The sequence below is a fragment of the Mus caroli genome, chromosome 10 (assembly GCF_900094665.2).
Source record: "Mus caroli chromosome 10, CAROLI_EIJ_v1.1, whole genome shotgun sequence".
Lineage (NCBI taxonomy): Eukaryota > Metazoa > Chordata > Mammalia > Rodentia > Muridae > Mus > Mus caroli.
In genome coordinates this window covers 28,959,339-28,976,270 of record NC_034579.1, presented here as the reverse complement: position 1 = coordinate 28,976,270, position 16,932 = coordinate 28,959,339, and the positions used below count along the sequence as shown (strand labels likewise).

At 34.1% G+C, this 16,932-nt stretch overlaps 1 protein-coding gene across 1 annotated transcript in view; it reads right to left on the bottom strand.

The window, feature by feature from the left end:
- The window catches only part of LOC110303552 (triadin), a 130,692-nt gene that overhangs the window by 4,016 nt on the left and 109,744 nt on the right, over positions 1 to 16,932 (bottom strand). The window contains exons 6-8 of the mRNA XM_021174666.2: positions 12,381 to 12,443; positions 9,567 to 9,626; positions 832 to 999 (exon numbers count right to left, since the gene is read on the bottom strand). Coding sequence (XP_021030325.1) covers positions 832 to 999; positions 9,567 to 9,626; positions 12,381 to 12,443 — 291 coding nt within the window. The remainder of the gene's footprint in view (positions 1 to 831; positions 1,000 to 9,566; positions 9,627 to 12,380; positions 12,444 to 16,932) is intronic.

Here is a 16,932-nt window from a genome sequence, read left to right as displayed (position 1 = left end):
CTATATCTGTGTCCTTTCAGCAAAATCTTGCTAGTGTATGCAATGGTGCCAGCATTTGGAAGCTGATCATGGGATGGATCTCTGGATATGGCAATCACTAGATGGTCCATCCTTTCGTCACACTTCCAAATTTTGTCACTGTAACTCCTTCCATGGGTGTTTTGTTCCCTATTCTAAGAAGGGGCAAAGTGTCCACACTTTGGTCTTCGTTTTCTTGAGTTTAATGTGTTTAGCAAATTGTATCTTATATCTTGGGTATCCTAATTTCTGGGCTAATATCCACTTATCAGTGAGTACATATTGTGAGAGTTCCTTTGCCCAACACTTCTTTATCATATAAGAGGTTTCCTACCACAATGAAATGAATTGATAGTTTAATGTGCATATTCTGAATGGTATCATTGCAGCAATATCGAGGAAGTAATATTTTTATTTTATTTTTTCCTGTATGATTTGTCCTGGAGCAACTCCTGAAGAGATGCTCTTGTTGTCTATTTTTAAAACTACCTTTTCCAGAGTCTAACCCATACAATTGTTTAACTGTTCTGCCAAATCCTCAAGATTTCAGCGTTCAGACCCAAAATTTAAATAACTCCAAGAGATCACTCAACACTCTTTAGAACACTTGAAAATGCATCTAGCTACTTGAATACATTTTATTATATTAGTATGTTAATACCCAATGATAGTATTTCCTTTCAGGCTTATTGGCTTGGATCTCTTTTTACCTCATCTGAGGTTTAATTTTAGTCTTTTCAGTTGACTGGATCTGCTTCTTGCCCATTATTCTCTTTGGACCTCCTGCTGCCTCCTCCTCCTGGGAATGTTTACCTTTCTGCTCATGCACAGCTGGCATCTCTTTGTCATCCTTCCTTCTGGCCTTTGGTGGAGTTTCTTTGGCTTTTGCCACTGCTGGTTTCACTTTCTCCTGTTTTCCAACTTTCATTTCCTTCTTAGCCTTTTCTTCAGTCTTTTCCTTAGGCTTAATTTTCTTGTCCTCTACAAGAAGTTAAGACAGTTATTTTTCTTTACTCACATAATTCTTCAACTCTTATTCAAGTCCCATTTTAAAAGGCAAACAAGATAATCAATAGAAAATAAGTGTCCTATAAATACTATTGACAATACTAGGGTACTATAAGTTATAAATATGTTGTATTTGATATACAAGTCATGGGCAGGTGAAGAGCCTGATGTGGATTTCTGTTGTGGTTATAGTTTGTTTGGATTTTGGCTTTGATAGTCAAGAGCTTAAGCTGTCCACAATGATTCATTTGTTTGTGACTGGGAATTTTTAATAAGAAAAATGTCTTCACTAAAGAGCCTAGTTAAAGAATGTGATCATTTTGTTCTATAATAGAAAAATCTTAAGTATTACTCAAAAATGGTACAATATAATATTTTAAAGAAGATAATTGCAAACAATCCAAATGAAACATTACCTGCCTGGTACTGTATAACAAGATGAGACTGATGATACTTACCAGAGACCAACTGACAGACAGACATCCCTATCATGATATTTATTAGAAACTGACAGACAGACATCCCTAATGACTGGGCCTGCAAAGATTGATAATACAGAAACAGATATACTCTCTTACATATCAAAGCCAGAAATCATATTCCCAAATGTTTGTAAAACTTTAAAAATGTACTAGCAAACAGTACTAGCAAGCAAAATATAGAATGTGCATATCTATTCAAAACACATTAACTTAATATGTATTTTTGAAGAGTGAACTGGCTCACAAATAAATCATTCTGTGAATTGTTCTTTCATATTTTTTAAATCACTTAGTACGATTCAATTAGTTCTAATGGGCATGGCATATTTGACATCTTCTGTATGTGGGATTACATATTTAACATATATTTGACACACAATGAAGAGATTTGTCTGGACACTTCCAATACATTGTAGATATTATTGACACACATGTTAAAGAGTTTGATGAAAATACTGGCCCCTGTTTACTTTGCTTTGATGTAAAGCTTGTATCTGCCAACACTTTTATTAAGATGTGACCTTTATTATCTATTGTATATTTTGTATTGCACAAGATTGTTTTCTTATTAGTTTCCCCTACAAGGCTGGGAACAACTTGAGTTCAGGAACTCAATTTTTAGTTTTCTATTACCATTGTGTTCAGTACAATGTTTATTTTCAGAGAATATAGAACTAGTGAATCTGAATTAAAGACAAAAGAGTAAATGGTTCGCTACATGTGTGTCATTTATATGATGTAGCAATATGTACTCTGCACATGTAAATAAAATGTTTACAATAAATATGCCTATATTTTGAAATTTTACTAGCTTTTTTATGTTGTTTGCTTGCTTATGTCTGTGTTAAATTGTTATTGTAGCTATCTTAAATGCCATCTAAGTTTGCAATTCAAAATTGATTTTACCTCTATTTTGATTTTACCTCTATCTTGTTACTGTACAATTAAAGATTAGTGAAAATCTGATCTATTTTAGTACCATTGAATTCTATAACTAACAAAGTCAGTTCTCTTAGTGATAGGACAACACATTTCACAGAAGCATTACAATAACGTTTTATATAAAACTGAAGGCTTCCCTTCTTCTACTGTCAACTCCTTAAAACAAGTAAATTTGCCTTTAACTAGAAAACAGCAGGGTTGTTCAAGAACCAGGCAGAACGTGGGTTCACATCTCTTGACTTCTTATCCCATTTTCTTTTCTTTCCTCTCTGTTATTTTGTGAACTACAAAGATGGGCACCATGTGTAGAGGGTTTAATATAAGCACCAGGAACAGGATGAGAATGAATCTGTATGTTTCTTGCAAAAAGAATTTCTAGGATGGTCTGGAAAACTACTGCCCTTGAACACACTGTATTTTAAACAGAACAGAAAACACACTGTGTCATATGAAAGTGCCAGCAGAAGTCACAGTGTTCTAAAGGACTTCATTTTAGTTTCTAACTCAAACGTTACCTGCTTAGCCTGTGCCTTTCTAATCTTATTTTATATTCCTAGAAACCCACATTTCATATAAAAATACTGTCAGGAGCCATTATGGGACAAGCTAATAACTAGCAGGTGATCAACTTGAAGTGGCCTGCTTCGGATTATTATATAATCTGCGACAGGTAACCCTCATTAAACAAGACTGTGACTCATTTTAGAAAAGGTTCCTGCTATTAATATGCTTTTCCTGTTGTTATTAAGCATATATAACAATCACTAAGTAGTAGCACACCCCTTTGGAACAGATGTCTGCAGATCCATGAAGATGTACTATCTTGTAGTGATGGTATTTAGACAAATAGATGACTTAAGTTTTAATAATGATCCTATAAGAATTCCTAAAATTATATCTGTCATTATTAAGCTCTTTTATAATCAGACTGCTATTAGGTCCTTTTCTGATAATCATCTGCAATGAGAACTATGCCAGTCTCTCAAGTGTCACCATTTATTTGCTCTTAGATGGTAACCAGACTTTCTCCTACTCAGAGCACATTTCAAGAGGTTGTAAAACAATTAACCAAAGGTCATAAAAAAGGAATTAATGATTTATTATAGGTGATAGGACAGAAGATAACATACCAACTGGGTTTATCTATAGAAAACTTCACTAATAACTTAGTTATGGTTTTAAACCTTCAGTGAACCTGTGGAGCTGAGAGGTAATGGATGTTTAGCTAGATAATTACTCCTAATGGATATGCATGTAAACATTCACTGTTATAAACTTCTATTTCAATTTATGATTTGATTTTTGTCTGGACTTGTGATGAGCTTTGTAACATGTGGTCATGTATTCTGAACGATATAGAAGTACTGAGGACAAAGATATGAAGGGAGATCAATAGAGGAGACTTTTTTGCCTTTCCCCACTTAGACTAGATTCTTTTCCCTCTCCCCACTTAGAGAATGTTCCCCTTCCCCCACTTAGGATCTTTCCACTTTTCTCCTTAGATAGCTTTCATAGGAAACTTTTTACAACTTGGAAATAAATTCTATAATCACTTCTCTAAGTGTCTTCTCTTCTTGAGACTTTACACTAGCAGGCTGAGAGTTAGAGCCCAGCAGTTCCTGCTGAGATAGAACAAAGGCTATTTACTTAATCTTTTGTGGCTTGAGGAAGAGATGCTAAGTGCTAGAAATTAAGGCAGGTCAGCTAGAATAGGCTTAGATAAGAAAACTTTTTTATTATACAGCAACCTTAAATATCTTGACAAAGTCCTACCTTCCACCTAAGCTCTTTCCCTGCTGCTGCCTCAAGAATAGACAAGAAAGAAAAACACCCCAGGCCAGGGCTGGCCCCTGGACAAAAATCATATATTCACCTGCCATTCCTAATATAACCTATATAGATAGATTAAATAAAAACACATGTGAGAGATTTATATAAGTGTAAAATATATATAATTTGTTTACATATATCTGTCAGTATTAACATATATAAATAGGAAGCATTGGTAGTGGGCAGACTTAAGATGACTTCCAACAGCTCCTACCTTCTACTCTCTTTCATTTTTTCTTAATTTTTTAAATTATTTAAATGGTGTAATACATCAAACATATTAATAATATTGAGAATTTTGAAAATCAAATAATACATAAAAATTTGTTCAGCTTTTATATTCATATCCTTTCATACCCTAAAATATCATTAATGAATATTTAATACTATCCATAACTGAGAACCTTATATCTAATGTTGAATACTAAGTTGTTTGAAAACTTACAAAATGTTCTTTGGGAATTAAGCATAATAAAAGAGCATAAAATATTGAAAATGAATCATTAAGAAATATATTCAAAAGCCCTTATATGATACCATCTGACACAGTGAAAGAGTATTTAAAATGCATTATATACCTGTGCACATTGTCTAACAATCAGTTTACATAAAAAAAGATTATCAGTGTTTCTAGGAGAGGAATTATTTTATCAATAAGTATATTTTAAAAATTTCAAAATACCAAAACGCGTTGAAGTTAAACATTAAAAAAAAACAACTAACTTCAAGCACAGTGAAAAAATTATCAGTAATATTTCTATGATGTTTGTAGAACATAATTTTAATATTTTCAACTGTTAATATTCAGCAGACAGAATACTTATTTTAAGATGTATTTCTTTGTTGTATTGCTTTTTATTTCTGATTTTATTAATTTGGATGCTGTCTCTGTACCCTCTGTTTAGTCTGGCTAAGGGTTTATTTATCTTGCTGATTTTCTCAAAGAACCAGCTACTGGTTTTGTTGTTTTTTTTTGTTTTTGTGTATAGTTCTTTTTGTTTCTTTTTGGATGATTTCAGTCCTGAGTTTGATTATTTCCTGCCTCTACTCCTCTTGGGTGTATTTGCTTATTTTTGTTCTAGAGCTTTCAAGTGTGCTGTCAAGATGCTAATGTATGCTTTCTCCAATTTCTTTTTGGAGGCACTTAGAGCTATTAGTTTTTCTCTTACCACTGCTTTCATTGTATCCCATAAGTTTTGGTATGATGTGTCCTCATTTTCATTAAATTCTAAAAAGCCTTTAATTTCTTTCATTATTTCTTCCTTGTCCAAGTTATCATTGAGTAGAGTGTTGTTCAGCTTCCACATCTATGTGTGCTTTCCATTGTTTTTGTTCATATTTAAGACAAACCTTACTCCGTGGTGATCTGATAGGGTGCATGGGATTATTTCAATCTTCTTGTATCTGCTAAGGTCTGTTTTGTGATCAAGTATATGGTCAGTTTTGGAGAAGGTACCATGAGGTGCTGAGAAGAAGGTATATGCTTTAGGATGAAATGTTCTTTAAATATCTGTTAGATTTATTTGGTTGATAGCTTCTGTTAGATTCACTGTGCTAGCCCAGGCAAAACTCTTAATTACCATACACGGAGAAAACAAGATATTCTATGACAAAACCAAATTTACACAATATCTTTCCATAAATCCAGCCCTACAAAGGATAATAGATGGAAAACACCAACACAAGGAAGGAAACGACACCTGAGAAAAAGCAAGAAAGTAATCTCTCAACAACCCCCCAAAAATGACACACAAACATAACTCCACCTCTAACAACAAAACTAGCAGGAAGTAACAATCACTTTTCCTTACTATCTCTTAACATCAATGCACTCAATTCCTCCATAAAAAGACACAGACTAACAGACTGGATATGTAAACAGGACCCAGCATTTTGCTGCATGCAGGAAACATACCTCAGTGACAAAAACAGACACTACTTCAGAATAAAGGGTTGGAAAACAATTTTCCAAGCAAATGTTCCCAGGAAGCAAGCTGGAGTAGCCATTCTAATATCAAATAAACTCAACTTTCAATCAAAACTTATCAAAAAATATAAGAAGGACACTTCATACTGGTCAAAGGAAAAATCTACCAAGAAGAACTCTCAATTCTGAATCTATGATCCAAATCCAAGGGCACCTACATTCATAAAAGAAACTTCCCCAAAGCTCAAAGCACACATCATACCCTACACAATAATAGTGGGAGACATCAACACTCCACTGTACTAATGGACATAACCTACCTTCTTCTCTTAGAGAATTTTGACTAGTCTTGTAAAATGCTAACCAACAGACTATGGCAGAAGTAATTGGACTAAAATTTCATAGTAGTCAACTTTTACAATTTCACAATATAACAATTTTCATCCTGATTTTTTTCTGTTGCAAGGTCTAGGGAAGTCAATTATCATGTCAGTGTGAATTTGTGACAAACAACAGTGGGTTAAAGAGAACCTCAATAAACTAGATGAACCAAACCTGAACTGTGCACAGTGTCAGATAGTGTTATTCTAAGTAGCTTAGATAATTTATTGTTCTAGCAATATGAACTGACATACCTGCTTCTAATTTTTTACAAAGATGATACTTTGCATTTGGATTCTGAATGTTCTACTTTCAAATTTTATTTAATGAGTGCATCTCACATAATTTTAGGAATTTGAAAGGATGGAGAGATAGTTTAGTTGGTAAATTGCTTGCTATAAAGTGTAAGGACTTGAAATCAATCCCAGAGTTCACAAAAAAAGGTAAGTATTTTGACATGAGCCTGTAATCTCAGTGATAAATATGGGACCAGATATGTCTGTTTCCTATTGCTAGAACGATAGCTATCACAAAGTTTTCCTTTAGAACCTATTCTAAAAATTCAATTATTCTTATATAATATAAATATTTATTTGATAGTGATATATTCTTTCCCAAGAAAGGTAGCTTTTAATGATACTGGAATGAGATTGTTCCAGTATAACTTTCATATTGATATTATATTCATATCAAACATATTTTTAAAATAAGGAGAAAACATTTACATTGAGGAGACAGAATTGTACTACTAGTTAAAATGTATATTTTACTTATACTTTATATTTTACTTTTGGATTTTTTTTATTTACATTTCAAATGTTTTCTTCTGTCCAGGTCTCCCCTTAAGAAATGCCCTAATCCCATCCTGCCCTCCCCCTGACGCTATGAGGGTGATCCCCTAACAACCCACTCACTCCAGTCTTCCCACATTGGCATTCCCCTACACTGGGGCATCAAATGCCCTCAGGCCCAAGGGCATCTCCTCCCACTGATGTCCAATAAGGCCATCCTCTGCCACATATGTAGCTGAAGCCATGGATCCTTCCATGTGTATTCCTTGGTTGGTGGTCCAGTCCCTGAGATTTCCTGGGGGTCTGGCCTTTTGACACTGTTGCTCCCTCCATGAGGCACTGAAGAAGTTAGACTTAGAGAACCAAATAACCCTATTAAAGATGGAGAACAGAGCTAAACAGAATTTTCATCTAAGGAAACTCGAACTGCCGAGAAGCACCTAAAGAAGTGTTCAACATCCTTGAACATCCTTGGTCAGCAGGGAAATGCAAATCAAAACAAACCTGAGATTCCACCTCAAATCAGTCAGAATGGCTAAGATCGAAAACATAGGTAATAGCAGATGCTAGCAAGGATGTGGAGAAAGAGGAACACTCCACCATTGCTGGTCATATTGCATGCTGGTACGACCACTCTGGAAATCAGTTTGTCAGTTCCTCAGAAAATTGGACATAGTACTACTTGAGGACCCATCTATACCGCTCCTGGGCATATACCCAGAAGATGCTTCAACATGTCATAAGGACATATGCATCACTATGTTCATAGCAGCCTTCTTTATAATAGCTAGAAGCTGGAAAGAACCCGGATGTCCCTCAACAGAGGAATGGATACAGAAAGTGTAGGACATTTATACAATGGAGTACTACTCAGCCATTAAAAACAACAACTTCATGAAATTCACAGGCAAATGAATGGAACTAGAAAATATCATCTTGAATGAGGTCACTCAGTCACAAAAGAACACTCATGGTATATACTCACAGATAAGTGGATATTAGCCCAAATTTTTGGAATACCCAAGATTGAATTCATAGACCATATGAAGCCCAAGAAGAAGGAAGACCAAAACGTGGATACTTCAGTCCTTCTTAGAAAGGTGAACAAAATACTCACAGGAGGAAATATGGAGGCAGTGTGGAACAGAGACTGAATGAAAGGCCACCCAGAGGATGGCCCACCTGGGGATCCATCCCATATACAGCCATCAAATACAAATGCTATTGTGGATGCTAGGAAGTGCTTGCTAATGGAAGCCTGATATAGCTATCTCTTGAGAGGCTCTGCCAGAGCCGACAAATACAGAGGCATATGCTTGCAAGCAACCATTGGACTGAGTGCAGGGTCCCCGTAGAGGAGTTGGAGAAAATGTGTATTTTAAAATACTTAAAACAGTAGGTAGACCTGCTTAGGGTAGACAAATATAGGTCAATCAACCTTCCAAAATAAGGAAGGGATGACTTTATGGACTTGAAATATAAAAATGCTTTTTGTGTACAAATTCTTATTTCCTTGCAGGGCTCACAAGACCAAAATGAGTCATCAATCTACTTTGCCCTTTATTGGATTTCCTTTGAAGAACTAGCTTCCACCTTTATTCAACATAAAGTCAGGATTCGCTTTATTTTCATACTTCCCCTGTGGCCCTCATAATATTCATGGTAACCATGGAGGATGAAATGACACCCGGCAAAACTTGCTTTACTTCCTGTGAAATGTCTATGCTTCAAAATAATTTGGATCTGTATACTGAATGTAGACAGTTGCATCAGGGTCATTTTTCTATTGTTAGATCAAACTTGCCTACCTCTCCCAGTGTCAAGGGGATGAGATAATGAGATAAAAGTCAGACAAACCAAAATTATGCCACTCACATCTGAAGACACTTTATCTTCCTTACATGTTTTGATATTTTTTAAAACTGTATTTTGGTTTTATCAGCCTTTAGATATCTAATTTTAAATCATTACATTTAAATGAAATGGAAAATGATTACAAATGTTCAAATTTCTCCCCATATATATACTCTCACCATCAGAAGTCAAGAATGTAGATATTCAATTTTAAACCATTGTATTTAAATGAAATGGAAAATTATTATAAAACTTCAAATCCACCCCCCCAAAAAATGTATACTCTCACCATCATCAAAAGTCAAGAATGAAGATAATAAAGGGGAAGGGTACCTTTTGCCATCATCTTTGTCTCTGGTCTTTCTTTTTTCTCAAGTTTCTCTTTGTGAGTTGCTTAAACAGAAAAGTAACATTAGGAAATTATAAATTACACGTAGTTTTAATAGATTAAAACACCAATTTCCTTCTGACTATAGTTCTATAGAGAAACTGAGGATTTATGACACTATTGAATCCATCCATATATTGAATATATCTTAATATAGTAATCAGTGGTTAATAGTGTATAGAATCCAAAATAAGCTTTGTCACTATAATTCAGAATGTAGCGAGGGGATGATGGCACACACCTTTAGTCCTAGCACTTGAGAGGCAGAGTCAGGTGGATCTTTGTGAGTCCCAGGCCAGCTTGGTCTATAGAACTACTTTCAGGAAAGTGAGAATCCCTGTCTTGAATATCCAATTAGTTAATTAAGTTATTAATTAATTAAAAATTTTAGAAAACAGGCAGGTGTGGTAGTAAATGGTTTCAATTTCAGTACTCAGAAGGCAAAGGCAGGAAGATCTCTGTGAGATTTGGTCTATTCTGGACTACATAGTGAATTTTAGGACAGACAGGGCTAGATAGATCTTCACCAAAACCATAAATAGGTGGTATGTTGAAAGCTAGTTCTGTCATCTATCTTTTGTAGCTTCTACTGCAAATATATGAAGTTTTCCGAAAAAAAAAAAAACTGAGGAATTTTTTTAAAACAAATATAATGCACATATACATTGTGAAAATAACTTTTTTAGCAATAGTAACAGAAGATATCTATATTATGGCTGAAGAATGATTAACCAAAGTGTTCCTCAGCAGGAACACCATTGACATTCGGGAAAGAAAAACTTTCTGATATGATCTGAGCATCATAAAGATGCTGAACCTTTCTAGTGCCTGCTCACTGGTTGAACATCAACATCATTCTTACAAACAAAACATTATCAATGATTTGCTAAGGTGTTATACACTTCTCTGGAATCAACAATTCTGTATAAGATAATTAAAATGACTATTAAAATAATAAATATTTGTACATGATACCTGCGAAATATCTTCCCAATATTTATTTAACAATGTAATGAATCAGAGGCAGGTGGATTTCTGAGTTCGAGGCCAGCCTGGTCTACAGAGTGAGTTCCAGGACAGCCAAGGCTACACAGAGAAACTCTGTCTCGAAAAACCTAAAAAAAAACCAAAAAAAACAAACAAACAAACAAACAAACAAAAATCCAATGTAATGAATCAACATTAGTTTATTTAACATGTCTTTGTTCTGTAAATAGAAAGAAAATGTTAGGTCTCAGTGTTAAGGTTAAGATAACACCAGTGTTCCAATAGCATGTGCAATATAGTTCTATATTTCAAATAAACAGTTCATTTATGGGAGGTGCCAATATTTCAAAAATGTGTATTAAACATAAACATCTTTAACTGGCATGTGTAAACAGAGGAAGACTTACAGAAAGCATTCTATCTCCGATTTTTATTTTGAGTAAATTCTCTACATGAATATTTTATGGGCAGTTTTTTTAATTATTAAAAGAAAACATTTAGTAATATTGAAGCTTGAAACTTAATAAGAACCAAAAAAATAATTTGATTTTGTCAAGATATAGAATCTTATGTTCATAATTCACTATCTCACCATCATATGAGAAGTACACAAATATGCCTGAGAAAGACCAAGAAGATAAGACCTGAAATTTTCAAGGAAATTACTACTAGATAAATATTAATAAAAGTGAAGTACTTAATCTAATGTTTAAGTATGAATATGCAATAAATCATACTGAACCATGTTTCTACTGCTCTGGTTCATAAATATCACATTCATTCTACATATTCTACCTAAGCTGCAGTGTTTCTGAAACCAGAAAACTCAGCCAGCTTTGATATTGTGGATGCAAATGTGATCCAAACAACCGCAAAACATCAACACAATCTTACTTCACATAAAAGTGAGGCAGAGTGGGATGTATCAAAAATAATGTAAACCAAGGAATATTTTTTATAACTTAAGGAAACTATTAGTATAGACTTATTTTCTAATAAATGTCCTAATGTAGTTCCTGAAGTAGAAATACCACACGCATATGCGCGCGCGCACACACACACACACACACACACACACACACACACAGAGCAATAAATGGGAAAGGAATATGAACTGTCACACAGAAAAAAATCTGCAGCACTAAAATCACATTAAGGTAAATTCTACAAATAACTATAAATTGACACTCATGATGTGAGATCTCTTCCTCTCTCAAATGCTATAAAACCTTGTAAAAACAGGTATGGGAAGCTCTCTAGGACGTATTTTTAATTTAGGAAAGTCAGAATATAAGACATGCTAGATTTTGAGAAAAAATGGAGGGAATGATAATATCAATTACTAATATGATAGGAAATAACTTCATGATTTAAACAGTGAAGTTGTGTTAACTATCCTTTCTCAATAAATTAGCAATAGCAAACAAATAAGATAATACAATAGGCATCTATAGTTAAAATGACAAAGATGGCCTATTACCTATAAAAATGATCGTTTTTTTAATTCTTCTCTCAAGTAATATACTCTAAGGGAGGCTCAAAACTACCAGAGAAAAGGCTGACATATATCTTAAAAGTAGCATGGGGACAAGAGCCTAACATACTTTATTCTCCTTAGCTCAGAGATTTCTTTTTTATGGTTATTTTCCATGAATATGACCAAAGTACAACTTAAGAAGCCAACATTTTCAATATCTAAATATAATGAAAAGGAAATGCCAAAGGGAAAAATTATTTAATGTTAAAGTAGTGCAAAGAATAACTACACATACCTATCTTCTCAGGTTTTTCTCCTTTTAATTTTTCTTTTCCTTTCTCCTTTTCTCTCTGTGAAGCTGGAAAGAAGCAGACAACACTTTTAATTTAAATCAATGGAATAAGTCATAGGATAATTTCATGAGCGTTTAGTTTATAAAGGACTTGCAGAAATCACCCATTGGCTATCATGAAGGTTTGTTTATATACTTAGATTAAACTTGAAAATAATTACTTTTACTTCACATCTGAGTATAAGCAGACTAAAATATATCTGACTGAAAAAATAAAAATGTCCCTAAATTTTTCAGCATTTAAATCAATAAATTCGAAGACCTCTCTCTCTCTGTCTCTCTCTCTCTCTCTCTCTCTCTCTCTCTCTCTCTCTCTCTCTCGTGCACACACACACAGTGCACACACACACAGTGCACACACACACAGTGCACACACACACAGTGCACACACACACAGTGCACACACACACACACACACAAACAGTATGTTTAAAAACTCCAGTTTTGATTTTGAATGAATGTTAGAAATATCAACACAAGAAATGTATGTAGTGTCCTGAACTAAAAGCAAAGAGCAATGACTAAAAGCCACATACGTTAAATCTTTACAGAAATAAATCATGTTAAATGGTTTTAAACAAATGAGACTGTAATGCTCTTTCATTTTTCTAAAGGAAACAAAATTTAGTGAGCTATGATCCAGTAAATTTATTCCAAGAGGACTCAAATTTAAGAGAAATTTTTGCCTTATTATTTATCCATAGTGTATATTAGTCACCAACCTAGAAATATAGAAACTAACCTACTGGCTTTCTCTCTCTTCTGCTTAACTATAATTCGTCATTAAGCTCTTTCAAAGTAAGCATTTTGATATTCTCCTACACATGTTCTCCTTTCCCCTACCTAACCCATATTTATACCAGAATATACAGAGAACACCTGTCAAGTGCTGAAGATTCCCTTTGGCAAGACAAATACCTTCCCTTTCAATGGAATGTCAACATACTAATAGATGACAAATGCTAAACAAATAATTGCAGAGGTAGTTAATTGCATTTAGTGCAACTCCTGCAGAGAAAATGAGCAAGATGGCCTGTCGGTATGGATAATGGGACCTGTTCTCATCTAAATGTTTGGAGAAGATACCCTTGTAAAGGTGGCATTAAGGGATGTGGACAAAAATTGAAGAAATTAACCTTGTCAGAGACTGTGAGGACATGAAGAAACCCATTTCCAAATGTTTGAGCAGGGTACCTGCTATAGATGTGACATCACTGATCCTTTCAATGCAATAATATCTGGTTTGAGAGTGTGAGACTTTTTGTTTATCCATTTATTTATCATTTGCCATTGTTGCTGTTGACTCAGCATTGCTCTCAACAAAGCATGTATAGATAAGTAATCTAAGTGTCTTACACATTTTTTAGTAAAGCATCTGTCACAAATAGGAACTATCACAAGTTTAGAAACATTTAATTGTCATGGTAATCTGATGAGAAATTTTACTTTAAATGCTACATTCTGTTGTAACAAGAGTTTTTGACTCCAGAGAACAATATCGTCTCTTGTGTGCCACTCTCCTCTCTGCTTCTTTGTGTCTTTCATTTTATAGTCCCTAAACCACATGTTTTCATCTTTTATCTACTGCTCCATGAAAGTTTCCTCATTTTTGGGTCAAGTGATTCTCTGTAAAATTGTATCCTATTTATTTAGTTTGGACAGCAATTACACCATATATTAATTCTTTATTAATAGGAAATAATGTTGCCATTGTTTGTATTTGACTTCTAAGTAGATAAAGTCTTTTAAAGGATGTACCACATTATACATTTGAAGACTCTGTTCAAGTCAATATCTCTCGTACTGTTAATAATATTTTAGAATATATGAACTTCCTATATTTTGTAAGATGCTTTTGCTCTCAATTTCTGATCACTTTCAATTTCTGGACAGTTTTGTGGTTTATAAAAATTTCATAAATATAATCTAGAAGCAGAAATGGGAGGCCTAGCTCAGAACATCTAGATACTACATTATTTTCCCCCTTTATATTTAATGGACATTTTAGGTGCTTCGAGAAACAAAATTTAATAATAATAATAATAATAATAATAATAATAATAAAAACCTCACTAAAGAAGGGAAGGGAATCAGCACTTACAGAGACCACAAAGAGCTCATTTTTCTTTCTTTGCATCATTGTTAATTAAACCAACATCGAAAAAGAAGTTCTTGGCAAAAACAAAGTGTCTTTTAAGTTTCTCTAGGGGGAACCAAGTTTCTGAGAGATAAGCTGTGTATTCAGAGTCCTGACTATAAAGACCCCTAAGGGAACACCTAATCTGTGGTTCTGCCTCAGCACCTCAGACAGCTGGCTGTCACCAGCAGATTCTCAGATTGACATGTGCACAGGCATAAATGGGAGAATTAATACAAAAGCCAAGAGCAAAGGGCCTAAATTAGCATATTAGCTCCTCATTCCTGATATCCCAAGGGGGAAAAATGGTTCCTCAATCAAAAATGTTGATTTACAGACACAGTGGTACACACTGGGATTTCATTATCCCCCTTCAGAATTAACTCCACAATACAGTTTAGTGTAACAGCTGGACCTGGGGGCCCTAGGGAGCTGTGCAAAATGGCAGAAAGCCACCAAAAATATTTGGACAGAAACATCAAACTTTGCCAAGTGAGTTCTCAAATGCCAAGTACTGAAATGACTTTAGACCCAGAAATGCAAGTCTAAGGACTTTTGAAATAAAAATACTTTGCTCCCTGACGTAGGTGTAAAGGGAACCCAGGGTAAAAATAAGCGTTTGCACCTGTTAGAGCTTAGGTTGTTTGCCATTCTTATTTACATGAAACAAAAGTCCCCTTGATAGGCTCATAATTAAGAGCAAATGGAATTCACCAGTTGGAGTGGATCTGTGGCTTGGCATCTGAGTTGGCATGGCTGTCCCATCTCTGCTCTGGTAAAGACTGACCTTTCTTTGACCAGAACATTCAGCATAGCTCAATTCTGAAGTGTATGGCTCCTTCACATGGCTCCTCTCCAGCTCTCCTGCATGCTTCTGCTTTTGATCTTAGCAGCCATCAGCAAGACATATATTTTCTGGGGGTTTCAAAGATCTCATGATTTCTAGATCTTAGTAGCGACAACATTCTCTGAGGGCCTTTTCTCACAGTTCATAACCAAATCTTTGGTGCACAACTGTTTAAGTGCAGCTGTTTATAGGATACTAAATTTTCCAAGTGACAGGTGTCCATTAACTAAGTAAAACAACTGAAGATTATATTTGACTTCATAACTACTTTATAACACTACTGTGAACAATACACATTATGCCCTTTAAGGTATATACTTTGAGGTACGTGGTTTTACTTTATAGAGTTTTCTGACATTTATTTTAATAAATTTTCTATGTTTCAAGATATTTTAGTGTTTTAATTGTGGGAGGTTTTAGTAAATAATTCTGAAAAATTGAATATTCCTACTGACTTACAGTACTTTACATATTGTTTCAATGCCTTAAGTGATCCGTTCATCCCAAATGATCCTCCCTAAAAACGTGCATGCTAGTAACAGAAGATGGCTAAGATAGCTGAACATTTTACATCTAGAAATATGTATGTAAACATTATAAAATCTTAGACTTTATGTAAAAAGCTGTTCTACAAGATGATTTTGACCTATGTAAGCTTTCATTACAAACTGTCACCCTTGTATGGAAAGAGAATTCTTCAAACAAATGTGTTAAATCGTGCTGCTCAGAACCTTTCTTCTACTGTGTGGAACTCATTGCACACATTCATATTTGAGTTAATAACATTTAGTAATCCAGGGTGAGTTACATTATAATTGTGTTTCATCTAAGCCAACTTAATGATCCACTGTATTATTTACTATGCTCACTCAATGCAAGGTCACAGGTATGTATATTTTCCAGGTTAAAATCACAGAATAAATTCTTACTTTCCTATGGGGAAATATTACCAAGGCTAATTTAGTTTGATGGCAAATGTTAACTAACATGTCAGAGCTTATGCTTAAAATGATAATAGATTTATATTACCAGGTTTATTCTTTAACTCCATGAAACTCGGCTATTCTCCCCACCCCCACTCCCGAAAGGCATCAAAGTAACAAAGGAGCAAAATAGAAGAGTTAATATCTTATAAAGTTAAGTCATCTAGCATCATAAACTAAAATTATCTTATTTTAAAATTATCATTAACTAAATCTTCATAAACTAAAATTATCTTATTTTCTATGCCTAATAGTCAGAATTGAAATTATTTATGTTCCTCTTTAATATGAACCCCTTAACATATTTGAGTAGACTGGAATTTAGAACTCTTTGTTCTCTGGCATTTCATATTGTTTACTTTTCTGTATTTCTTTGATTACTAAGTATTCCAATCATAAACTCATCATGTATTATTAAAGTTTTTATATGAGTCAGAAGAAGTTTTGGTTTTTTTTGTTTGTTTGTTTGTTTATATTTTATTTGATGGAATTACCATCAAATTTATTACCACTATTAACAATTACAAA